Below are 26,701 nucleotides of genomic sequence, written 5' to 3'. Positions count from 1 at the left end.
ACAAAAAAACAAAAAAAACAAGTAATCTGATTTTTAAATGGGGAGAGGGCCTGAATAGACATTCTTTCAAAAAAGACATACAAATGACCAACAGATACGTGAAAAGATGTTCAACATCACTAATCATTAGGGAAATGCAAATCAAAACCACAATGAGATGTTACTTCACACCTATTATAACAGCTATCATCCAAGAGATAACAAATGTTGGCATAGATGTACAGGAAAGAGAACCCTCATGCACTGTTGGTGGGGATATAAACTGGTATGACCACTATGGAAACAGTATGAAATTTCCTCAAAAAATTAAACTACCATTTGATCCTGCAACTCCACTTCTGGGTATATATCAGAAGGAAATGAAATCACTAACGTGAAGAGGTATCTGTACTCCCATGTTCACTGCAGCATTTTTCATAATAGCCAAGACATGGAAACAACCTATGTGTCCATTGATGTATGAATGGATGGTGTATGTACGTATATGTGTGTGTGTGACACACACATATACGTACATACACACACATACATATAATAGTGTATATACAATGGAATAATATTCAGCCATAAAAAAAGAAGGAAATCCTGCTATTTGTGACAACACAGATGGAACCTGAGGGTATTATCTAAGTGAGATGTTAGACAGAGGAAGACAGCTATTGTATAATCTCTCTTACATGTGAAATCTGAAAGAAAAAATTTAAAAAGCCAAACTCATAGAGAGCAGAATGGTGGTTGCCAGGGGCTCAGGGGCAGGGGAAATGGAGGATGTTGGTCAAAGGGTACAAAGTTTTAATTATAAGATGAATAAGTTCTGGGGGATATAATATACAGTGTGGTGACTATAGTTAACAATACTGTATTATAAACTTGTAAGTTGTCGAGAGAGTAAATCTTAAATGTTCTCACCACCCAAAAAAAGGTGAGGTAATTATTTCACGTTATCATGATTATGGTAATCATTTCACAAAATATACACATATCAAATCATCACATTATATACCTTAAACTTACACAATGCTACATGTCAACTATATCTCAATAAAGTTGGAAAAAATAAAAAGTTTTTCAAGGGGAGGAGGAAGGTGGAGTTAGTCCCACATAATGTGGGAAAGGCAGAATCACAGAAGATCACCACTTGGCCAAAGGGCTTTCTGATCATCTATTCAGGAATTTTAAGTGGGCACCTCAATGGACTTTTTTATGCATCCTGAGATACGTTTTGTTTGGCCAACACAAGGTTTTCATTTTAACTAACCCAACAGAGTGGTTATAAAGTTCTGAAATCCCAGACTTTCTGGAAAAATGGGAAGATCTGACAAAGCAGAATCCATATTCCATGATGTCAATAACCCGCTGGGTTTTAAAGGTAAGCAACCCTTCGAACTTGGATCTCCAGCCTCAGCTTCCGGTCCCAATTCTGTAAACCCAGAGCCTCCCTCCGTGCTTTCCAGCAGTTAGAATGAGCAGGTCCTGATTGTTTAACCCCCTCGCTCAAAGTATAAGGAAACCAAGGACCAGGAAGTCATGGAAATTGACTAAAATCAGAGTCTTTTGGAAGCAAGATGGAGTGCTCGAGAGTCTCCCGCCAGACTGGCAGAAGCAGCCTAACTGGACTGGTCTTTGAATGGCCAACGAATCCGGCAGTGGTGGGCATTGCAGGGTTTGCGTAAGGATTTCAGGGTAGGGGCTTTGAGCAGCACAAACTGCGGCCATTCCCCACCTTCCTCCTAGAGCGGGGGGCCTCCTCCACTACAATGGCCCAGCCCAAAAAGTTTCATTCCGAACTCCTCGGAGTCTACCCAGCACCAGTTCCCAGGCAGAATGCAATGCACCCCGGGCTCCTCCTGGAGTCACCTTGTAGCGGGAGCAGATGCTGGCACTGGGCTCCAGCCGAAGACAGGACGCGCTCAGCTCTCCCACCGGCGACGCTCATGAGCCGCCACGGCAGGGCGCACAGGGCTTTGCGGGTTCCTCGGAATCTCACCATCTGAACCTGGCTGCTGGGGTCCCATTCACACCGGGGCGCCAGGGAGCAGAAACCCCTTGCGGGGGGTCACGCTAAGGAGGCCAGAGCTCGGTGCGTCCTGCGCCCTGAGCACACCAGGTGCAGAAGCGGAGCGCCCACCCTCTGCCTCCGCGCGGGGGTTGGCAGGGGACCCAGGGCGGAGTCAAGCGCGGGGCGGGGCGCACCGGGCCGGGTCCGAGGCTTGGCAAGGAGCTGCGGGGGCGGAGCGCCAACTCCAGCGGGAAGACAGAGACCGAGACGCGCCCGGGAAGCGCGCTGGAGCGAGGAAGAAAGAGCAACAGCCAGGCGCCGCGCCTCGGCACGCGCAGGTCCGGGTCCCAGAGGCGGGAACCGAGCGGCCGGGCCGCGGAGCGCGCGGGTAGGAGGCGCCGAGGCAGGTAGGTGCTGAACTACGCGCAGCACGCCGCCCTGGCTGGGTTGCTGACACCCACCTCTTTCTCCGCGGGATTCGGGCTGCTCTGCCTCCCGCCAGTATGGGATTCTACCAGGCTGGCTGGACGTGGAGGAGTTGGTGTCGGGAGAGGCCCCCACCCGCCGCAGGCCCGCTGGGATGGGCAGAGGACGGGAAGCTGGCACGGGAGTGCGCGCGCGGCCAGCGGAGCCCGCGGGTAGGGGGCTGGCAGGCGAGCGCCAGAGCCCCCGGGAGGGCGAGACAGCGGCACCCGCCAGAGGTGAGCAGAGAAGAGCAAGCGTCTCTGGGACATTCCCGCTCGCCGCATCCGACCCCTACCCCCATTTTTCTTCCAGCCCGGAAGCCCCGCGTGCTTTGCTTTCAGAGCCCAAATTTCTGGATCGATTCCCGCCCCTGCCAGGGCGGCGCCTCCGGGGACCGTGCGGCCTCTCCGGGCGGCTAATAAGGGAAGGGAGGGGCTCCTGGAGTGGGTCGAGGGCAGGGAATTTACCCCGCGACAGTGGGGCCAGGATCTGCCTCAGCCTCTGGGGTCTCCTCTGGGGTCTGGGAACTAGAGAGCCACCGAGCAGAGAAGCCCAGACGGCGTGACTCCTGAGCCGTGTCTGCGCGGACTGGGGCCTCGCGGGTGACGAAGAGGCGACGCGGAGGGCCCCCTTGATCCTCACTTCTGGAGGTTTTTAACCTCGGGCACGCAGCAGGCGGGGTGCCGCGGGTTGCAGCTCTGCTACTGCTGTCGCTGTTACTGCCGCTGGCCGTCGCTCCGGGCTCTTCTCATATGGCCGGGCCCATCGCACTGTCCAGTGTGGTCCTGTTTTTGCTACCGGCATCCCGCGGCCCCAAGTCGTTCCCAGGTGTCCTAGGGGCGGCGGGGGTTCAGGGAGAGCGGGTGGGATGTTCGGCCGTTCGTAGCTGGACGGCTGTGTTCCCCATCCTGCGGGTGTTGGGATAGGGATTTTTTTCCTGTCCCTCCAACGCCTTGAACCGAAAGGTGCCCTATCGCCTGAGGGCTCACAACTTCAGACACTTTATTTTCCTCTCGTATGGGCATCCTGAGGCACTGAGAGTATAAAGGACGTAGGCAATGAGGGGCAGTTCAGCCCTCAGGCACTCCTTGGTCCTCGCTGGCCACCCTGGCCTTGGGAGCTGTTTAGAATTAAGCCAGGTCTTGGAGCAGCCACCACTTTCAGAGGACACACACCTTGGTGATAAGATGTAGTGCCTCCCAGTCAGGGCTGATTCTGAGATAGGAACTGGGGGCCTCATGAAGGGGACAAGGAAGCAGATCAAAAGGGTGGGAGCAGGGAGGGGAAGCAGACAAAGGATTTTTTTCTTTACAGCCGGTTGCCTAAGCACGAGGAGCAGCAGGGAATTCGCTGCCACCCACAGCCAGCTTCTTGCAGAATCCTGGTATTTTCATTCATTCATTCAACAGATTCCTGTCCCGCCCCCACTATGTGCCATGCTCTGGCCTAGGCAGCAGGGAAGATTGTAAACCTTCCTGTAACCTCAGCCTGTCAATGTGAAAGTGGATTTGGTGATCTCCAAGTCTCTGGCTTCGCCAGGGCAGAAGGAGCAGTGAACTGTTTTGGAGGAGAGACCCTGCCGCCTCCCAGTCCTCTGGCTTTGTTGTCCCTGCCAGGAGATGGTGCAGGATTGTGACTGCCATAGAAGCCTGGGCCAGCTGCTTGAGCGGCTTTATAAAACTTCCAGAAGACCCTGTGGGAGTTGGTGGAGGAAGGGGAGTATGGCTAGGCAGGCAAACTGATCCTGGCCTCTGGGGAAAAGGCAAACATGCACATTCTTCTTGGGTGTCTCGAGAGAGTCCAATCTTTCCTATTCCTAGGACTTATGACAGCCTGTGGATCAATTTCTTTGAGCCCAATTTCCAGATGTCAGATCTCCTCTCCCCTTGCACCCTGGGTAGTTCTGTCTGTGGGTAGGCACTGGGTCTGGTTGGCCTATACCTGGAGAGCCCTGGGGGAATACTACCAGGTGTTCTGCATATTATCAGTTGGCTGTGTCTCCTTCCAGGATCCGGGATTGCAGGTTGACTCTCCCCAGAGGTGTGAGCAGGGTCCTAGGCTCTCTGACCTCATGAGAGCAGAAGGTCTGGATCCCCTGCTCAGAGTGCTCAGACCCCTGAGACTCCCACACTCCACTCCACCTCCAAGCTTCCCCATGGCAACCCAGAATGGCAACAGTAGTTTTGCACCCAACTTCACTCCACACCAAGACCATGCCTCCTCCCTCCCCTTCAACTTCAGTTACAGTGATTACGACCTCCCTCTGGATGAGGATGAGGACATGACCAAGACCCGGACCTTCTTTGCAGCCAAGATAGTCATTGGTGTGGCCCTGGCAGGCATCATGCTGGTTTGTGGCATCGGCAACTTTGTCTTTATTGCTGCCCTTGCCCGCTATAAGAAGCTGCGCAACCTTACCAACCTGCTAATTGCTAACCTGGCCATCTCCGACTTCCTGGTGGCTATCATCTGCTGCCCCTTCGAGATGGACTACTATGTGGTGCGCCAGCTCTCCTGGGAGCACGGCCACGTGCTCTGTGCCTCTGTCAACTACCTGCGGACCGTGTCACTCTACGTCTCCACCAACGCCCTGCTGGCCATCGCTCTCGACAGGTGAGGATGTGGGGCAGGGCTAACGGCAGGTTCTGGGCCAGGCTGCACCTTCCCTCACTTCATCCCTGACACGTTGGCATTGGTCCAGATGTGAGTGCTCACTGATCCATCACGGGGCAAGAGGAAACCTGTTTTCTCCAGTTCTGGCTGATGTCACCCCAAATAGGGGCAAGGGTGAGATTCTTGAGTGCCCCAGCTCTGGGCCATGCCCCCAGATACCATGTCCACTTCAGATGCAGGCATGTCACATGACCTTGAGTGCCATCAAATGCAAAAGTAAGAGGAGAAAGTGTAGTCAGCTTACTGCTTAGAAACCACATCAAAGTTAACCAGGGCAGCTTCCCATCAAGATAACATGTACCAAGTTTTTCCTGGAACCACTACCCTGATCAAGATAGAGAACATTTCCATCACCTAGAAAACTTCCTTGTGCCCCTTACCAGTCATTCTCCCTCCCACACACAATCACTGATCTCATTTCTATCATCCCAGTTTAATTTTACCTATTCTTAGACCATAAAAATGGAACCATACAGTATGTACTCTTGTTTCTAGTGACTTCTTTGCACAACTAATTTTAAAATAAGATAACAGGGCTTGTTTGCAAGAAAGAGAAGGACATGCTTGTCTTTGCTTTTTTGCATATATCCATGGATCATTTGCATACATTTGCATGAGATGTCCTGGAAGTCCTTGCTCTATTATAAATATATAAGGTAAAATTTCTAAAACAGCTTGTGACAAATCTGACACGTTTTAGTTATGTAAACAGGTGTAGGCCAGCCGTGGACCACCAGTGGGTCTGTTTGAGGGGGACAACTGGGGTCGCATCCTCTTGTCCACCATTGTGAGCTGTGCTGAAACTCATTTTGATAACGTGTTTTTTCATCATCTTTTCTCTCTTTTGTCTCCTTTCACCTCTTCCATTTTTCCCTCGTTCTGAGTGCTGTTTAGGTTTGTTGTCCTCTTTAATCAAGCAGTTGATTATTTTTCATTTATGATAAATAACAAATACAGGTTTAAAAGTCATCTTCCTCTTTATAACATAATTCCTTCAAGAAGAACAATTTTGTTATTACAACTCTGAGGCTCTCCAGCCCTGCAACCAGTGTTTATGAAATGTACCTATTAACCAGCAGCACAAAATTCCCCGAGTGAAATGATACAAAGCATCATTTGATACAATAATACAAAATCAGATTCCTGGGCCCTACCCCAGCCTACTGAATGGGAATCCCGTGGGCTAAGTTCCAGGAATCTGCATTTTTATCCTATGCCTAAAGAGAGAAGTTATCACTGTCCTCATCCTTTTTTCTCATTGAAACTTTTGTCTTTATCATGTCAGGGTTTTTTGGTAACATAGGAGTTTCTTAGGAAACAACTATCCTGTTACGACACAAAAAGTAGTTCCTTTTTCAGCCCAAACCAGTTCTGCCCAGGTGGTCTCAGTTCCATCAGCAGTTCTACCATTTCACCCAGGCAGGAAACATCACCATCATTCTTTGCCTTTTTCTCTGCCCCACCCATACCTACCCACCCTTTGTGCTCAGCACCACACCAAGTCTGGGCAACTGTCTCTCCAGCCTCATTTCTTGGCAAGTTATGGCTGGACCTTCATAATGCTCCTCCAGCCTGTCTCTCCACCCCTTCAGGGGCTCCTGTCCCCTGAAATCCACACTCATCCATATTAAGCATCAGAATATTACCATTGATGAATCTTCTTAAAATATTTCATTGTTCACAAAACCTGCAGAAGTTCCTACAAGCCAAGTCCTTTACAGAATGCATGCCAAACCCTGAGTCTAGCATCCCACAGCCTTTGTAATCCAAGGCCAACCTGTCTTTCCAATCTTATGCTGTGTATGGAAATACAGATGGTCTTTTCCAAAGAACCTTGTATTTCAAGCTCATTAATCATATGCCTTCTTTCTGTCTGCACAGTGCCTAGCACACAGCCTTATACCTGTGTCTTAGTTTGGTTTATTCCCAACAGACTCTGAAACAAAAACCCATGTGCAGGTGACACCAGGAAGCACCTATAAAGGGGTGGGAATTGAGGCAGGGAAGGGAAGGCAGTCAATACAGGTTGTGTTAATGAACAAGTTTCCACTGGGGGCAACTGGAGCTTATTCCTGCTGAGGAACTCTTAGAGCAGGTGTAGATCACACCTCAGAGATCACCCAGGAGCGGGGAGGAGGGAGGGAGCTGAGATATTTATACACCAGCTTTCAGAAGTCACTGGTGAGGGCTGCTCTGGAAATGCTATGCAAGTAGCCAACAGGAATCTGGAAGCCAGACAAAGAAATGCAGGTGTTGGCAGGTGGGAGTGGACAGGTGTGCACTGAAGTGACAAGAGCAAAGGGATATGAGAGGGGTACCAAGGCGTTTGCTATGACCTGACAAATCCACAGCAGGTTGCTAGTCCTGCTATGTGCCCAACTTATGTATTTGGAAACAAAGTTGCAGAAGACACAGTCCTTGACCTTAGCTTTTCTTCTACATAAAAACTACAGTAATCAAGTAATAAATCAAAATTAACTTGAAGGAAGGCATGATCATTATGTTATTGGTATAGTCTAGGAAAGCTTCATGAAGATGTTGAGATTCAAGTATGCTATTCTGACCACCTCCTTTTTACCCCATTGATGAAGGCAGTTTTCTCTTGCCTGGACACTGAGCAGATGAGACTGACAGCAGTAAATTAGTCACATACACTCAGAGCCCAGGGGAGAAGGACACTACACCCATGCAGGGCCATCTGGAGTTGCACTTGGGTATAGAATGAACAAGTAGGGGCTGTGGGTAACAGGTTTCATATGAATGAGAGGATGAGTGACCCTTGGCTATCCTGGGAGAATGGGATTGGCTTGTTTAAATAATTTGGCCAACTGCCAGAGAGGTGACACCCATTAGGTTGAGGATTGGGGTATAGTTGGGCCAGCTGATCGAAGAACTAGTGGGACAGGAGCCTTTCCTGAGGGGCAAAAGGGTATATTTGGCGAGAACAGAGGAACCCACGGCTAGGCCTTTGGGGCCCTGCAGGGCTCAAAGATGTCAAAGCAGCACCTGGAATTTCAGGTCTTACAATACAGAAGCCTAATAAATAGTGCCCCTCTTTCTCATTCAGGTTCTAAACCAACTGAAAAATAAGGCAAAATGATAAGATGTGTGCCCTAATTCACTTTTGTTGTGATGACAAGGATTTTGGATTACAAGATTTCTATGTGTGGGCAGAGGGACCACTTCATACTCAATATTAGATAGACCTGCAAACCTTAACACAGCCACGGTTGGAGAGGTATGGGCCTCTGTGCACTTCAGTTTACCCCTTGGTAAAATATGCCTGTCCTACTATGTACAAATATCAGAAGGGCTACCTACTGCCATCTTGGATGCTACAGCCAGAAAAGAGCAAGGCTCCTGTGCAGAGGACCTGGAAGATATGCTATTTCAAATCATGCAGACCCTAGAAGGAGTACTGACCTCAAGAAACACAGATCCAAGTAGATAGATACCAACAAAGACCTTGCAGATGTCCCTCTTACCAATCAAAGAGTCAGGGGAAAAGATAGGTTTTAACAAAGTATTATAGCTTCCAACATGTTTTATGTATGTTTGCTTCCTAAGAATCTGACAAAAAGTCTGAGAGGTTGTCAGGAAAGTTATTACTATCTCCATTTCACAGATGAAGAAACCAAGTCCCAGGAGCCTAAGTGATTTATCCAAGTTCCCAGCTTGGATTCAGGTGTACAGCTGGAATCCAGGTCTTCTGAATAACTCCTAGGTCAGTGTTCTTCCCTTTCTGATATATTTGATGACAACTATGGATTTTGGAATATCCTATAGAGTAAGAAAGAAGTTCCTGGATGAAAAAGAATTTAAAAGAGTTGACAATAGAATAAGCAGTAATGTGGAAATTCTATTTGACATTGGTTATTGAGATACTTTTCATGCTGGAACCAGACCAAGGGATAGAACTATTCAGTCCTGAATTTGTTCTGCATTATCTAAGGACTTTGGATTCAGCATGGTAGGCAGAACAATGCCCCTCCCAAGATACCCACATCCTAATCCCAGAACCTGTGAATATGTTATGTTATATGCCAAGGGGGAATTAAGGTAGCAGATGGAATTAAGGTTGCTAATTAGCTGATCTTAACACAAGGAAATTACACTGGATTATCTGGGTGGGCCCAATGTAATCACATAGGTCCTTAAATGTGCAAGAGGGTGGCAGAAGAGTCAGTGTCAGAGGATCAGAGTGATGCAATGTGGGAAAAGCTCAAGTGGTCATTGATGGTTTTGAACATGGAAGTGGGCCATGAGCCAAAGAATGCACAACTTAGAAAAGGGAAAAAGAACAACAAAAACCAGATTCTCCCTTCAGAGCATCCAGAAAGGAACACAAACCTACCAACACCTTGATTTTAACCCATTAAGACTCATGTCAAACTTCTGACCTCCAAAACTGTAAGAGGATAAATTTGTGTCACGTAAGCCACTAAGTTTGTGGTAATTTGTTAAAGCAGCAACAGAAAGCTAACACCCTCAGCCATGGCAGAGAGACAGTAATTGGGAGATGTCCCTGTCCCAGTCGAGGATGGGCCAGCCCATTTGTTCGAAACTCCAGCTCTGTGAGCCTTGCGCCACCCAGGCAAGTCACGCAGGTTAGGTTGGTGAGGCTGGGTGCCATGGATGGGTGAAGAACTCCAGCAACCACTTCCCATTAACACATCCAGCAAGGGTGCAGTGAATGGTTGGGATGGGATTCAGCTTCATCCCAGATCTTCAAAAAGCTGCAAGCTGGGGAGAGGCCTACTGCTATGGTCTAGCTGAATTCTATAGGTCAGAGTTGCTAGTGAGCCAGGGGCAGGCCAGAGAAGATAAAACAATCTCATGGCAAAATATGCAGGGATAGGCAGAAATAACATGGCAGAAAACCTTCTTGGTCAAGTTAGAAACTTGGAGAGGTGGATCAAAGGGTCTGGTTACAAAGGAAGAATAAGTTTAATAGAATTTCTACAAGTGGCTTCATGCTCTTGGTCCCAATCTGACTCAAGCTCCAGGTAAGGTGTACACTTTCATTTCCAAGGTTGAATTGTTTCCTCCCTGCCCTCTCATATCTTTTCTCTTCCTCCACCTTCTCCTGCCACCTCTTCCTCTCTCCCCATAAAATGCAAGAAATGATCCCAGAGCACTTAAGTATTTAATAGGTATTGTGTTAGGTCTTTGGAAAGAAGGTATTCAACCACATACCTTCTCATCTGAGCTTAGGACAGCCCAGCGTACTGGATGTAAAAACTTTGTATGAGGAACCTGGATTCTAATCCCTGGACCAACTGAGTTTGGGCAAGTCATTTACTTCATTAGATGCCTTGCCTTAGATTCCCACCCCAAACAAACCCACCCTACCTCATGCTCTGTAAGGTAAAATGACACCTAGGGGGAGGAGAGAGAAAGCCTTAGTCCACTGCCCTGAGAAAGTTCTCCATCTCTCTGAGGTCCACAGCCCTGCTTTCATCTCTAAACCATAAGATATTTGGAACGAAGAGTTTTGAAAGTATTATGTTCTTGGGAAGAATGGCAAGGTTGAAATCCAAGGACTCATAATACTAACAGACCATATGTATTTATTGAACACCTATTATTTGCCAAGCATTTTACAAACATTGTCATATGTAACGTTCACGGCAGCACTGCAAGGTAGGTGTCATTTTACCCCTTGTTGCTTTGAAGAAACAAATCTCAGAGACTGAGTGATTCATTCCAGACACCAAAACCAATCGGGAAAAAGCCAAAATCTATTCCCGCATTCAATCAAAGGCTGTGCTGTTTCCACTAAATCACTACTACAAATACCAAATGATGTTACTAAAATAAGATGAAACTTGCTGATGCTGGATAATAGGTAAGCAGGGCCCCCCCTGTGCCATTTTGTCTGTTTGTGTGTGTGCTTGGGGTTAGTTGGAAACTCATCATGATTCCAAGCACACTTCATTATTATTGATGGCTCCCCTCCCCACCAGGTATCTCGCTATCGTTCACCCCTTGAAACCGCGGATGAACTATCAGACGGCCTCCTTCCTGATCGCTTTGGTCTGGATGGTGTCCATTCTCATCGCCATCCCATCGGCCTACTTCACCACAGAAACAGTCCTCTTCATCGTCAAAAGCCAGGAAAAGATCTTCTGCGGCCAGATCTGGCCAGTTGACCAGCAGCTCTACTATAAGTCCTACTTCCTCTTCATCTTCGGCATCGAGTTCGTGGGCCCAGTGGTGACCATGACCCTGTGCTACGCCAGGATCTCGCGGGAACTCTGGTTCAAGGCTGTGCCTGGTTTCCAGACGGAACAGATCCGGAAGCGGCTGCGCTGCCGGCGGAAGACCGTCCTGGTGCTCATGTGCATCCTCACCGCCTACGTGCTGTGCTGGGCGCCCTTCTACGGCTTCACCATTGTGCGCGACTTCTTCCCTACGGTGTTCATCAAGGAGAAGCACTACCTCACGGCCTTCTACGTCGTTGAGTGCATCGCCATGAGCAACAGCATGATCAACACCGTGTGCTTCGTGACGGTCAAGAACAACACCATGAAGTACTTCAAGAAGATGATACTGCTCCACTGGCGTCCCTCCCACCACGGGAGCAAGTCCAGCGCTGACCTCGACCTCAAAACGAGCGGCATGCCGGCCACGGAAGAGGTGGACTGTATCAGGCTGAAGTGACCCGTTGGTGTTTCACAAACACCCAAAAGCCAACCCTTAGAGCACACTTCACGAGTACCCAAGCGCATAGGCTGCATGGGGAAAGGGCAACTAGGTTCACACCTCAGCACCCTGGAGAGCTGGATGTTTTGGGTCGTAAAGCACGGTGAGACTAGACACAAACCACAGCAGCCAACATTTCCTGATCTCGGCTCAACACATCATGTGTGCACAACCACACCCGTGAGTCCAGACACAGGTAACAGCAACTGACATTGACTGAATGTCTACTGTGTGCTAGCCACAACAGTGAGATAAGACTGGGCAATAGGAGCTAATATTGACTGATTACATACTGTGTACAAAAATATTTAAATAACAGAACAAAATGGTAGAAGTTATTGGCGTCATCAAGCTATATCCAGATGTATAGATGACCAGACAGGCCACAAATGGCTATCTGGAGACTGGAGTCACTTTCCATCTTCCCTCATTCTGTATCCCATCAATTCAGACATGTGAGGCGGCCATAGAATAAGGCACTTAGACACAGTGGAGGTGGAGGTGTACAAATAACGTTTGTCTGAGTGTGGAGTTTACATACAGCCTTATGGAATGAGAGTTCATGCCATCACATTGAGCTTTCCCACTCAGCTCCTACTACCTCTCTAGGATATTCTCTAAGATTCCAGCTGCCAGTAAAGAATTTTTCTCATAACCAGGCCCTTGATTGTCTACAGTGATATAATTTCAAAGGAAAGAACCAAAAAAATCTCTTTTCCACTGATGCTTGAAAGCTCACCATTCTTTTGGATGAAGATATACAATCCTTCAGGAAGGAACACATCCAGATTCTGACTCCTTAGCATAAAGGATTTCAAGGGCTCTAATGTCATGAAGGAAGGAGACAGAGAAAAGGGTAGACAGAGCTTGTGCCTGGCAATGAACATAATCTTTGTGGCCATTTTGTTAAGGCCTGGACCACTTTTCTAGAACAAACCCTCTTTTACAAGATGAACTCTGCCTGGAATCCAAAGGGCTGGAATGAAGTCCTAACTCCAAGACTCATATGATCTGGATATTTCTCTCTGTGTCTCAGCTTTGCTTCAATGAAATAAGGATAATGAAAATAACTGTGCTGTCTAGCTTACAGGACTATTGGGAGAGTCCCCATTGGGGTCATAATTTGTAAAAGTGCTTTTCAACAATCAAGTGATAAAAACGGATAAGTGATACTGAATAGTTGGTTTGCACAAAGGAAACCCCATCCACTACGGCTTATTATGAAGAAACACTTGGACTTTTTCATACCTATTCTTTGGATCCCTGAACTCTCCATTGTGCAGCCCATCTCTGCTGGAGCAAAAACGGCCTGGGTTCTAATCAGGAAGATTCACTGGCAGGGTCTGAGTGACCCCTCCAGACTCAGCATCCCACAGCCCTAGAAGTGTTAACAATCTTCCTGAATGTTGCCAAGCAGCACTCCCCAGGGCTGCATAATCTGTATTATTATACATCTATGGTGGTTGTGTATATTTGCCTTTATCTCTTCCTGAATCATTTTGAAGCAGAGACTATACAAATGGTGTCTGGTTTGGGAATAACCCATCCACATTTGGACAACAACTACTTTTCGACAGAGAAAGAGTTATTTAGTTGTTTGCTTGTCTTTTTTTTTTAAATTCATTTTTGGCTTGTTTATCCAACAGTGAAGTTTCAATCAACATTTTCTTCTATCAGCACCCAGCAGACTCACTTTCAGCCCAGTCTGTACCCTCAGAAAATGTAGACTTACTTTAATATTAGCCTAAGCCAAATGGTTTATAAATTCTGAGTGCATTCTAAAGCCAGGTAAGTAGGTATCTGGGGTTATCTGCATTTTTACGAACATAATAATAACAGTATTTTTATTTATTACCCCATCCTGATGCTTCTAATAAGACTCTTTAAGGGTAGACTGTGTACCAATTGTGTTTGTCAAAAGAATTCAACCCCCTTTTTCCTCTTAATCCAAAAATGTCCCATCCTCCCTCATTTATTTTAACCGAAACAACCTTTGTAAATACCGTTGTGCATTTGTGATTTTCCATTGAGTAGAGGTGTTATGTTATCAAATTAAGTAACATAAGGAGTCTCAACCACACAGTGTTCAAGCTTCCCCTCCACCCCACCCCACTGATCTTTCATCTATGTTAGTATATTTAGATAGAAGTAATAGCCATCTAAACAGTTCAACTCTGAAACAAAGAAGGAAGTTGTTGAAGGCATTTTTAGAATAGTGGTATCTCATACCAGCAACCAGTCCCATCCCATCTTGGTTACATCCCTTAAGCTTAACAGCCTAGAAGTCATGCATGCAAATGAGCAGAGAACCACTACTCTGTGCCCGTGTTACCCCTTCATTTAAAAATTATCTTGTTTGTTGAATGAAAACTGCTGTTTGCATGGAGAGTGTTCATTCATCTAACTGGTGTTAAAGTAATAAAATAATTTGAATTTACCCTTTCCTTCTCAAGATGAATTAATGGTAAGCTTAAGATACTTTTAACATGTTAAGATATGTAACCATTTATATATACAATTATATAGTAGAAATTTCATCTTATTTGACAAAACAGATCATCTCATTTGACAAAAGAGAAAAGACAACGTTGTGATGAAGCTATTAGAGATTTTTCTTTCAGCACCCAATGTCTAAAATCAGTTGATTCTCAAATGGAAGCAAGCAGAAGATGGTGTCAAGCTCTCAGACACAAAAACCAATTCTAGACTTATGACGAAGAATATGACATGTGGGAGGTGATTAGAAAAGTGAACATGAGTTCTATTTCTAGGGGAATATGATGGCTTTGAAATATATCTCCTCAATTTAATCATTATCTCTCCCTCGGGCTCAAGAAGGCACATCCATGCACCAATAAGACACCCGAGCAGGAAAAAAGGCCTTTTAAGGGCATATAATTCAACTCACTTTTTCCTTAGGTGAGGAGCTCTGAACTACAAATGGGGAAATGACTTGCTACGGGCACAGCACGCTTGTTGGCGCTGAAACACTGCCCCAGGACCTTCTTCTGGTCTAGTAACTTCACTCAGTAACTGCCTCCGATCTCCAAAGGAGATAACCCTTGCCAAGAATGCTTCAAGGGCCATTTAAAACTGGCTTCTGACCTCTTGGGAGAATTTTAGGTGCACAAAAGAGACCTTCCCTCTCTCTGGCAAGCGGAATGCATTCCATCCAAGAGACTTCATAATCCAGACTCCAGGCTTCCAGAAAAACCAGAGAGAATGACACAAGGGCCACCCTAATGCTCCTGCCTTCTTTTTCCCTAATAAGAGAAATGCCCCTATTGGGGGATGTAGAACACATCTGACTCGAGTGTACATGATGCTATTTGGAAATACAGGGATAAAAAAATTTTTTTTCTTCCTTCCTAAATTCTTTTGACTGGTCTATTAATTAACTTGACATAAGAGATTAAAAAGAGAAGAACTAATTTAATTTTGTTTGTTCAGGAGCCCCACAAAGATGTGAGAGGCTTAAAGAACAGGTAGGCAATTGAGGCTTATATGCCATCCTGAGCTAAGGAGAAGGGGTAGGGGTGTGGGGCTTCACAGAGAAAGAAGACAATTCACAGGAAGATGGAAACATGTGGTAAACAAACGTTTGTCATACCATGCAGAGACATGGGACAGAGAGAGGTGTTTCAACAAGCAGGCTTTGCCAAGCTCCCCCACACTTGCCACTTCTAGCCTATACTCTTCCTAGGGGTCTCTGGGGACAGGTCTCTCCCAGGTCCTCTATCTAAATTCTTAGAGGCAGTTAGGGGAGAGGCAAAAAGCTCTTTCTGATTCTTTCAGGTCTTTATTGTCTACAGCTCAAAATAATCCCCATGCCAAAGTGGTATGTTTTAGGAAGGCTTGTTCTGAACCCTTTCAATATGCTAGAGCCACATGAGAAAGCATATTGTGATGGGAGGTGACCCTGGCCTGAGGAGGAGTAGGTGGTGGGAGAAGGGGCTGCTCACATTCAAAGGCAAAGTCAGTCTGAGGTCACCCAAGTCGGTGTGCCATCATTACACAAGTTACTGCGGGCTGACCCTCAGCAGTGGTCATTCTTTGTGCCTCCCAGGAACCAAATGGTGCTTCTGGTCAGTCTCTCTCCTGAAGTATGCCAGCCAGGTACACATCACTTCCTGGGGTTGCTTAAGCCACTTACTCCTTCACAGATGCTCAAAGAGTTCCAAAAATAGGACAGTTTTTTCAAGAGATAAGCTAGTGTGGGAAAAAGATGTATTTGGCACTTTTTGCAGATTCAATAAATAGGTGGGAAGCACGGGCCTCATTGGAACTTACAAGTTATCCATGAACAGGGAAGTAAGTAGGGGGTTTGCCTCCAAGAAGCAGGGAGGTCAGCCCTTGGAACAGGAGGTCATGTAGACACAAGGTTCTTGCATTCTTTTGTTAACTCTCTGTACTGAATTTCCACGTTATGAGTCACAAGCTGACATGAAAGAGTTTGTCTCCAGAATCTCATTTAATGCTGACCTTGGGTTCTCACCTCTGGATCCAGTGCCTAGGCAAAATCCCAATATAATCCCTTGACTGAACTCAGCTGCAGGGATGGTCCAGTGCGCATAGAAAAGGATTTTCCGCTCCCTCCTCCTGTCCCTGTGCTGGCTGATATAGAGAAACAAAGGTGATGGAGATGCAAGCCTATAGCTCAAGATGACTCGAAATAATATATGATGAATTTAATGTCAAAGTTGACGCACTGGAAGCACAAAAATGGAGGGAATTTAGATGAAAAATTCCTTCTAGCCATGATGATCCAAAAAGGTATAGGGTAGGGGGTTAGTTAGGCCAGGCCTTGGAAGATGGGGAATTGGGGGAGAGGGTATCCCAGGCAAAGGGAACAGGATGAGCAAAGACATAGAAGAGGGGACATGAGATGGAATATAAGCAGGACAGAAAATAGTTTGGTTTGATGGGTATAAAGAATGCAGCATGTTTAGGGGAAGAACTCAGGCAGCAGGCTGAAGAGTAGGGTGATGAAAGATGCCAGGGGCTGGGAGTGGCCTCAAAGAGCCTGGCTGCACAATCAGACAGAATCAAGTCCAAGTAGTAATTCTTACTTAACCATATGAATTTGGAAAGATACCCCTTATCCAGGCCTTAGTTCCTCATGTATAAAATAGGAATAACAATAGTATTTACATCATAGGATTATATAAGGATTAAGTATATATCTTAGAAAAATGCCAAGCACCTCATAAGCAGTCAATAGATATTACGTTATTTTTAGAATGATTAATTAACGGGAACATCTCCTAGATGAATCCTGGACATACACATTATGGCACATATAATGGATATAATATTGGCATCATTAAGCCAGAGTATTTTTACTTTCTCTGATCCCAAGTCTCTAGTCACCTTGGACTCCCAATCATACTGGGTCAGCTCAAATCACAGGATTTCTTCCATAGTGTGGAGGATGCCCTTCCACTATTAAGGCTGAGACAAGAAGTTTAATGACTTCCCCAGGAGGGGAGACTATGATGTAGGGGAAGTCCTTTCCACAGAGAAAGAAAACAGAGCCCACCCCTTCCAGGCCCTATGATGTTAGGAAAGAAAAATAGAAGTTAATTGAAGACCAGATGCATTTGTCCTTTCTTTCTCTTTTATGGGCTAAATCTAGGTGGTGGAGGTGGAGATGAAATAGAAGCATCTAAATTACAGGGAAGCCTAAGATCAAGGGGTAGGGAATGCTTCACCAGGCTCAATGGAGGAGGCCCCAGCCCCCTATGAGCAGCCCTGTATATGACCCAACAAGAGAGCAAAACAGCAGCAGAGGAGGCCACAAGGTACAGGAGTCTGAGGCAGCAAGCAGTGACATGCAGAGATCCATAAATTCCCATGTGCTCCACTTAGATGGCAGGACAGAAGCCTGGGGTTGGGTCAAAGAGGCCATTATGTATGTGTGAGGTCTCTGCAATCAAAAACAAGTAGCCAGGAGCCCAGACAGGACCGATTGTTTCTCAGCAGTCCATCCTTCAGCACAGCCAGCAAGAATCCAGGATCCATATAGCAGCCCATAATTTTGAGTCTTCCTTCGCCCGTCCTCCAACAGGAGGCCACAGGAAACTCCACCACATTAGCAAGGAATAGGGCACAGCGACTGAAATCCAAAATGTGTCTGAAAGTGGATAATTTAAACTGAGGGGAGTCTATTTAAGTTCAATAAGACTATATATCATTAACAGCTAAGTTTAAGTTTGCTTCTCTACCTCTCCCAATTAGATGGGGGTTCATGAAGCTTTGATCAACGATAGAGAAGTCAAGCAGCTACATTTTCCCTGTTCACTCAAGTGGTGGGTCTGCCAATGTTACATGCATCACAATGATGAAGAGGCAGCAGAAGCCGGGGCCTGAGTAGGGCAAAAAGAGGAAGAGAAGCTGTCACAATGGACACATGATAGGAATGGGAAATGTCCCACGGAATACAGATCCAGACCTTTTGGAGTAGTGCCCAAAATAATAAAGAGAAGAGAGTATGTCTTCAATGTGAATGGTTGATACAGTATGTGGTAGCCCTTGATATTGGCAACTTTCAATAACAAAGAGTCCTGATGTGATTATTTGTTATTTTGGGAGGCAAAAGTTTCCACCTTGCATACCAATGACTTGGCCAGCCAACAACATGCAGTCGCCATTTCAATGGTGCTTTCTTGTTCTTTTCTCAACATTGTATATCCAGTTGCTCTCACAAAATTATAAAATATCACATTTCTTAGTAACACAAACCAAAACAATTCCCCCTCAATGAGAGCCAATGGCTTTCTGGTGAGGGAAACCGGTGCTGATGTGGAAAGTGAAGAAAGAAATTAAGATGTTACTAGGTGAGAAGTTAAGGATCCCCTAAGAAAATAATAATTCTAACCAGAGAATAGGTGAACTTAAGGAAGATAATGACATATTTGCTTATTCAGGTCCATGGCATGAATGAATTGAATATACACTTTATACAGAAATAAGAAATAACTCATAATGCCCTCAGAAAATGCTCCAGCCTATGAGAAAAAAATTACGTTTTATGAAAGAAATTATACACCATGTGCTGGTCATATAACTGGTGATTCCCAAAGGTCTAGGGTTAGTCCTTCAAGAATGTCAAAGCTCTATCTTTTCTAGACTTCAGTTAAATTTTTGATGCCTTCTTTTAAGGGAGCATTGTGGGAAAACAGAGGATTTATAGAGGAAGTGATATTTTGCCTAGAGTTTTAGCTGGTTAAAAAAAGTATATTGATAAAAGGTTCTGTGTCAACCTAAAGATTTTACCCATTACTTGATTTAATCCTGAGAAGGCAAGATTATTAAAGGTTTGGATCCCTGAAAGAGATATGGAGGGGACAGCAGACACTTGGCTAAGTCATTCATCATTCAAATTGTTTGACCTATTTGTTCACAAAAGCCTCATGCATGGTTTGACATACTCACCTGGATAATATGCCTGAGGTCCTGTCTTTTTATTTTATTTCAGCATTGGTCATTGTATCATGTAGAGGCAGCTGTAGATGAACTCTGAGAATTAGTTCCCTCCTCCTCCTCCTCATTATCATCACCATTTACCATATGCAGAGAATTGTGGGAGCATCAAGAGAAAGAAACAAAATTGGGAAGTCCATGGCTGACCCAGAAATGCACTGCTATCCACAGCACTTTTCGTAACAGTATTGTTTTATAATTAGGCCACTGCATTCCGCATCTCTGAGGATCATTTCATGGAAGGGCAAACCCAGCTTCATCTCTTACTATAGCATTTTTAAATTCTTATTTTTTAATATAATTCTGATTACAGTATCATAAAAACACATTATGCTGATGTTTGTAGTTCTCAGTTTATTCCACCTGAGCCTGACTTCTTTGATTTAAGCAGGATTTTAGGTAAAAACTTCTCTTAATGTTGGGTTTATAAACCATTGAAGTGACTCTGAGTGATCTTCTATTCCCCTGTGGAGAACTGAATAATGACCTCCCAAGTCCTAGTTGCTGGGACCTGTCAACATGTAATCTTATGGCAAAAGGGACTTTGCTTGTGTGATTAAGTTAAGCATCTTGAGATTAGGGGATACTCCTGCATTAAGTGGAGTAAGCCCAATGTATATCACAAGAATCTTTATAAGAAGAAGTCAAGAAGAACAAAGTCAGAAAAGAAGTTATGATGACAAAGCAGAAGTTGGAATGACATGTTTTGAAGATGGAGGAAGGAGACACAGCCAAGGAATGCAGATACCATCTAAAAGCTGAAAAAGACAGTAAGACAAATTCTCCCCTGGAATCTCCAGAAAGAACGCGACCCTGTTGACACCCTGATTTTAGCCTCTCAAAGTCACTTTGGACTTCTGACCTCCAGAACCGTAAGAGAATAAATTGTGTTATTTTAATCTGATAAATTTGTGTCTACTTGTTACAGCAGCTATGGGAGACTAATACACCCAGGTACCAATTCCATTGTTTTCTTTGAGGGTAATCTGGAGGCACTTTGGTTCTTCCCAAACTACATGCCTCAGGCTGGATATTTACCCTCCTATTGTCGCATCAGCAAGGACAGCCATAGCATGAAGCTGATCTGGAAGACACATAACAGGTGATCCAGAAATGGACAAGGCAATACTGTCAGTCAAGGCAACCTAAGGGTCAAGTTTATGGAGAGCAATAAAAGCAGGAGGAATAGGCAGAGTCCAGGCAGTCATACAGCAAATTCAGCCCCAAGGAACAGACTGATGTGCTCAGCTCTTGGGCAGGTCAAGAGGATTGGGGAGTTGTTTGCCACAGGAAGAGGTTAAAGGCCCCTGGGAAAATCCTGCCTTAGACTAAAATCGAAACAGAACTAAATGACTGAGTTCCCTCTCATCTGGATGCACTCATCAGACCTCTCAGGCCATACAGAAAACACATCATCTAAAGCTAAGTACTGCCTCCATTGGTTTACAACACTCGCTCTTATGCAGTAAATTCAGGCTCACTCCTCCTTAGAAATTTAGGAATTCCTAAGCCAGAGTGGTTCACTCACATCCTCTCCATTCTCAACTATCCTCTTACCATCCTGGCACCATTCTTAAAAGAGGTGAAATCAAACTGATGGAAAGGACAGGACATAAGAAGGCACCTTCTTGGTAGGTAGGTTCTGTGAAACACAACTGACCTGTGAAAGCACGTTTAAACCTCTGTGTCATTTCACTTCATCGATGAAAGATGGTTAAATCCCTGTACCTTTGTCCCACCTGGAAGCCCTTGATGTAGGAGTGAAATCAATAGGCAAAGTGAAATGTGAGTTGTTATCAGGGCCCCCTTGTGAAGAGCTGTCACGAGCATTAGGCACCTAAGACCACCCAGGAATTGTTCAAAGAATAAGTTTATAGTATATTTTTAAATAAACAAATGTTTTTTAATGTATAGCCTTTTTTCTACATACAGTCAATCCTCATTATTTTTAGATTTTGTATTTGTGAATTCTCTTACATGCTACAATTTATTTGTAACCCCAAAATCAATACTTATGGCATTTCCCTGGTTGTTTGCAGACATGCACAGAGCAGGGAAAAATCTGAGTCACCCAAAGCACATACTCCCAGCTGGGGCCCCGAAGCTGGGGCCCAGAAGCTGATGCTCTGCCTCCTTGTTCCAGCTCCCGCGCTGCAAACAGGTGTCGTTCTCTGTGTAGTGCCATGGTTTCTGCTTTTTTGTGCTTTTTGGTTGGTTTTTGCCATCTAAATGACAGCTGAAGGGCCCCCAAGGCAGGAAGAAAGAGAAAACATATGAAGATAGGCTTTCTTCGGACACAAGTTATATGCTGTTGGCCATTGGTTCAATGTTAATGAATCAACGGTGTACATTTTAAAAAGTGTCTTTAAACAGAAACACACATAAAACAAGGTTATGCATTGACTAGTTGACAAAATGCTGTGGTCAAAGGCTCACAGAAACCTAACCCTGTAATTCCTCCAGGATAAGTGGTCCAATATTTGATAATTCAGTGTTGGAGGTGACCTTCTAGACGTAGCTACTCTGTATAATGAGAATCAACTGCAAACTCCTGACTTCGAACCTTGTTTGTCACAAGACAGAACTTGAGGTGCTAGTTGAATAAAACCATGGGGTCCAAGGCTTGAATTGGTCAAATTGCCACTTCTCACAGAATATCTGCCCACCGTCCCTCCTACATGAGTCTGCCACTTTGATGCCAATTGAAACCCCTTAGAAAGGAAGGTCTGCCATGGGAACACATATTTAACCAAAACTCAGCCCACACTTTCTGGGGATCCCATTGAAAAAAAAAAACTGAGCTTGAAAGCTTACAGCTTATCAGTATTCTATACTATTGTTATGGAACAAGAAGAAGAAAACCACACAGTCTCCTCATCGCAGTGTGGAAAGGAGTGTAGCCCTCAGCTAAGACTTTAATTGAGTCATACTATGGCGATTTCAAAGCTTTTCAAAGCTGGTCATTGCAGAGCTGAGGGAACAGCTACTAAGCCCTATTTCTCATGCACAGGGCACCCAGGTGCACAGTCTGAAGGGGAAGGTTGAGACAAAGGAAGGGAGCCAGCAATCTTCCACATAAGAATGTGCGGTTTAATTCCACGGAGGAGACATGGTTTTAAAAAATTACGGGGCATGAAGAAAAACAGAAAAATATTATTCTGCCTTTTTGAAAAATATCATTTTTCACTGTCTCTGACAATTATCATTTCTTCTTGGAGGGAGAAAGAGGAGAGAGGGTGGGAGGGGGATAGAAAGAACATATAGTCACATGCCTTGCCACCTGATTCAACAGCCACTCACTGAAAAATGGGAAGGATGAAGAGGTGTGCCTACAAAATACGCAAATGGAGAGCAGATGTGGAAGGAAGAGTTCCTCTGGGGCTGCTCTGGGGGACTTGGAATGTCAAAAGCCACCTGGACCCACCCTTCTAGAGCCCTGACCCCCATCCCCAGAGCATTCTGACAGATGGGGCTTCTCAGCACCAGGGAAAGTACTGGCAAGGGAAGAGGGACAGATCCTGGGAGAGGCAGATCCTTTGGGTAGCCAGTGGAGTTTCTAGAAAGTTGAGTGGGAGTCCCACAGTGAGAACGAAGGAGAAGTGTGTGCTACCTTTTAAATCAAGAACAAGATACCAATGTCTGCTCTCATCCCTTCCATTCAACCTGTATTAGAAGTCAGCATAATAGGACAAGGGAAAAAAACACTATAACAATAAGAAAAGAAAAATGTCCTTGTCATTATTTGCAGATAATGTGATTGCCTACCCAGAAAATCTGAAATAATTTAGTCAAAACTAATAGAACAAATAAGAGAGTGCAACAAGTTACTTGGCTACAAGATCCAGAAACAAAAATCATAGTGAACTTGACAAGCTTATCCCAAAATTCAAACCACAGCACCTTTTTGAAGGAGGGACTTATACTAACAGAGAACAATATTTATTATAAAGCAATTGTAATTTAAAAAGTGAGATATTCACAAAGGGAAAGGAACTGGGGAGGATGGGTGGGGCAGGGAGGGATAAGGGGGGGGAAGAAGAAGGGGGTATTAAGATTAGCATGCATGGGGGGGAGGGAGAAAGGGGAGGGTGGGCTGCACAACACAGAGAGGACAAGTAGTGATTCTACAACATTTTGCTAAGCTGATGGACAGTAACCGTAATGTGGTTGTTAGGGGGGACCTGATATAGGGGAGAGCATAGTAAACATAGTATTCTTCATGTAAGTGTAGATTAAAGATTAAAAAAAAAAAAGAAAGAAAGAAAGAAAGAAAGAAAGAAAAGGGGGATTACTCCTTGATAGGATAAAACTATTGGTAAATCAAAGATCAACACATGCTTTAAATATCCTTAATGTTGATCACTTAAAGGGTGTCAGATGATCAGCTATGGAGGTACTCTTTTCTGATAATACTCCTTTCTCTTAATAAAAAAAAAAAAAAGCAGTTCCTGTGTACTGACCTCCAATGAGTTCTGCACAGTGGTACAGAGGGCATGTCAAAGTGTGGGCAAAGGGTCTGTTTGTTTCTATGCAGAAGATCAAGGCCTAGCTTGGATACCCAGAAAATGAACTAAGATACGATATGAGGAGGAGCTTCCGGCATCAGCACTCTCTGGAGGACTTGTGCCGGGGGATGATCAACAAACAGCCTCCACAGGGATCTGGGCGATGCTGCAGTTGTGGCTGTGTCCACCCCACTGTTTCCTGGACTTGCCATTGGAATGAGGAGGGAGATGTCTAGGCTGGCATGTGCATACAGTGAGACAACGAATTTGACCGGATCTGGACTGTTGGAACTCAACCAGGAGTTGGGAGGGGTGCAACTTGTAGCACTCCAAAATCTCATGACTATAGACTATCTACGGTTAAAAGAACATACGGGATGTGAACCTGAAATGGGCTGCTTTAATTTGTCTGATTTCTCTCAGACTGTTCAAGTACAGTTGGACAATATCCATCATATCATAGATAAATTTTCACAAATGCCTAGGGTGCCTAAATGGTTTTCTTGGCTTCACTGGAGATGGATGGTAATTATAGATTTGCTTTGTTTATGTCACCGTATTCCTATTATGTTAATATGTGTGTGCAAATTAATTAGTAGTTTAAAACCTATACATACTTAAGGTACTCTACAAGAAGATATGTCAAAGAAATAATCAATCCTCCAATGTTTTCTTCCATATGCTACCTCTATAGCTTTTCTTCTTCCTTCCTAATTACAACCCTTAAATAGAATCCGTGCCTCATATCGAATTTACCGAGTATCATAATTCCTCCAGGTGGTAAAGATACCTCGAGACAAGTGCTGGGCATAGAAGCCACAGGGCATAAATCTGCAAAGAAGTAAAAAGCTAACCTTTTCAAACAATATGGCTTCTCTCTCACTTACCAACTTTACATTTCCCTGTATGGCCCCAGAAGATGACTGGTTAGCCAGAGACGGGTAAGATTCCTCAAGGGAGGAACAACCTAAGACAGGCACAGTCGCAGGGGGGCCATCAGGTGAGAAATTGGGGAATCAACAGAGGTGAGGCTCAGAACCCCACCCCCCCTGTTTTGAGAGAAATCTTCTGCATCCGTGGATGTTTTGCTGCCCTTGTCTAGCTTGGATTAATACTTAGTCCATAGGCACACACCTGATCATCTACATTTGCCCTCTTACAGCACTAAACTATGTTTTCTACCTTTATCTTGCATCTACCTACCACTTCAGCATTTTATTAAAAATAAAAATAATAATAATAATAAAGGGAGAAATGTGGGATCAACAAATAAATCAAGTCTAAAAATCAAACGAATATTCATATTTGACCTGATTGTTTATAGTTCATAATGCGTGATCAAAACCAAAAGTTTCTGTGATGAATGCCCTTGTACTGTTCACCATGTAAGAATTTATTCACTATGTAAGAATTCGTTCACCATGTAAAAACTTGTTCGTTATGCTTCAGAAGATTGGAGACTGATGAGAATTAGGCTTGAGATGGATTAATGATTGTGCATTGAGCATTGACCCCCCTATACAGAATTTTATTGTTGTTAACAACCATTTGATCAATAAATATGAGAGATGCCCTCTCAAAAAAAAAAATGAGGTATTCAGGCACAGAATAGACAAATAGGCCACTGAAACAGAATATGAAGTCCCAGATACAGATGCATGTACCTATGGGAATTGGCAAAATTAGGTTTTCTCCAAAATGTAAAAATCAAGGCTCAAGAGCTAATCAAATCTCAGTTATAGAGAAATAAAAGCAAGACTTTTACACACCTCTTCTAACTAAAACTTACACCTCCTAACTACCCTTACACTCTGTTGTGGAGGTGCTGAAAGGGATAAGGGGACAGGACAGAAAAAGGAAATGTGGTCTGCCCCTTCAGCCCTGTGCTAATGTCTGGAGAGAGGCAGCAATATCTAGGTCATGGGGGAAACAGGGCGTGCAGGCATTCTGGGTCACCAGCAGCAAAGAGCAGAGGTGGAGATGGGAGCCATGATTCCCTGGCCATTGCCAGGTGGATGCCTCATGACAGACTGCAGAGAAACTAACCTGATCTGAGGCCTGGAGACGGGGAGGCTGTCCTGTGGATGACTCTACCCAAGCCCAATCAAATATCATATATTACTAACAGAATTCCCCTATTATGCATAACACACCAGCAACTCACTTCCTAAACAGTCTGCAATCGACCTTTCTGTACCAGAGACACTGCTTTCAAGTGTCTTTACCCACCTATATCATAATAATCCTTCCTTCCCCTACCAGCATTAAAGAGGAAGCCAAAGTTGCATAACTCATGAGCTATGATTCTGCCACTATATGTTTAGCACCAGCTGACTTATGTCCATTCTTGCCTGCCCCTGGTCTTACCAATACAGGCTCTCTAGAACCATAAGAGGAATCCTCAATCTCCCTGCCTTCATCCACATTACCTATTCCAGTTTCTCTGGAAGAACTGGCTCTCTCTAATTACTCTCAGCCTGTTGGCTGGTTCTGGTCTCATGTCCAGATCTGTGTACCCCACCCCACTGAAACAGAGCATGCTGCATGCAGGATTCCCCAGAGTGAAAATGCAACTTTACCCTCAATGTGGGAATCTTCCCTGTCTGAGACCCACCTTTTCCTCTCACCAGAGGATGGCTCCAGGTTTCAGTACCACCACAGACTAAAAATGATGACCTGTCATTTAGACCCATATGACCCAGCTCTACTATTGGGTTTGATTCCTGGGTCCCACATCCATATCTCCCAAATTTATTCCACCTCCTTTCCCTGCTAACCTGTCCTACTGCTGGCTTGGAAAATCAGTCCCATCCAAATCCTTGGTGCCTTTACTCTTTCTCCACGTGCCAGTCAGGGTCTTAGTAGGAATAAA

At 44.8% G+C, this 26,701-nt stretch overlaps 1 protein-coding gene and 1 long non-coding RNA gene across 6 annotated transcripts in view; one reads left to right on the top strand and one right to left on the bottom strand.

Moving 5' to 3' along the window:
• The window catches only part of LOC108398375 (uncharacterized), an 80,533-nt gene that overhangs the window by 25,105 nt on the left and 28,727 nt on the right, over positions 1-26,701 (bottom strand). The gene's annotated exons all lie outside the window — the stretch shown is intronic.
• Positions 1,221-15,289, top strand: PROKR2 (prokineticin receptor 2). 5 transcript variants are annotated; one of them, XM_017662339.3, is made up of 4 exons: positions 1,221-2,406; positions 3,779-3,848; positions 4,473-5,077; positions 11,104-15,289. In XM_017662339.3, exons 3-4 carry the CDS (start codon positions 4,536-4,538, stop codon positions 11,798-11,800), a joined length of 1,239 nt encoding a protein of 412 aa, XP_017517828.2. In that variant the 5' UTR covers positions 1,221-2,406; positions 3,779-3,848; positions 4,473-4,535; the 3' UTR covers positions 11,801-15,289. The 5 variants fall into 5 exon arrangements, with proteins under 5 accessions (XP_017517828.2, XP_017517829.2, XP_036873266.2 ...); XM_037017372.2 differs by lacking the exon at positions 1,221-2,406 and adding an exon at positions 2,560-2,700; XM_017662340.3 differs by lacking the exon at positions 3,779-3,848.

This window comes from Manis javanica, chromosome 5, assembly GCF_040802235.1.
Source record: "Manis javanica isolate MJ-LG chromosome 5, MJ_LKY, whole genome shotgun sequence".
In the NCBI taxonomy this organism is placed as follows: domain Eukaryota; kingdom Metazoa; phylum Chordata; class Mammalia; order Pholidota; family Manidae; genus Manis; species Manis javanica.
This window is presented reverse-complemented; position numbering and strand designations above follow the sequence as displayed.

What these genes read in the sequence shown, in the direction of transcription:
- PROKR2 (XM_073236890.1), top strand. Translation starts at nt 4,233, where the DNA reads ATGCACATTCTTCTTGGGTGTCTCGAGAGAGTCCAATCTTTCCTATTC. An exon ending in CTGGCCATCGCTCTCGACAG is followed by an intron (nt 5,078 to 11,103) that starts GTGAGGATGTGG and finishes CCTCCCCACCAG; the next exon opens with GTATCTCGCTATCGTTCACC.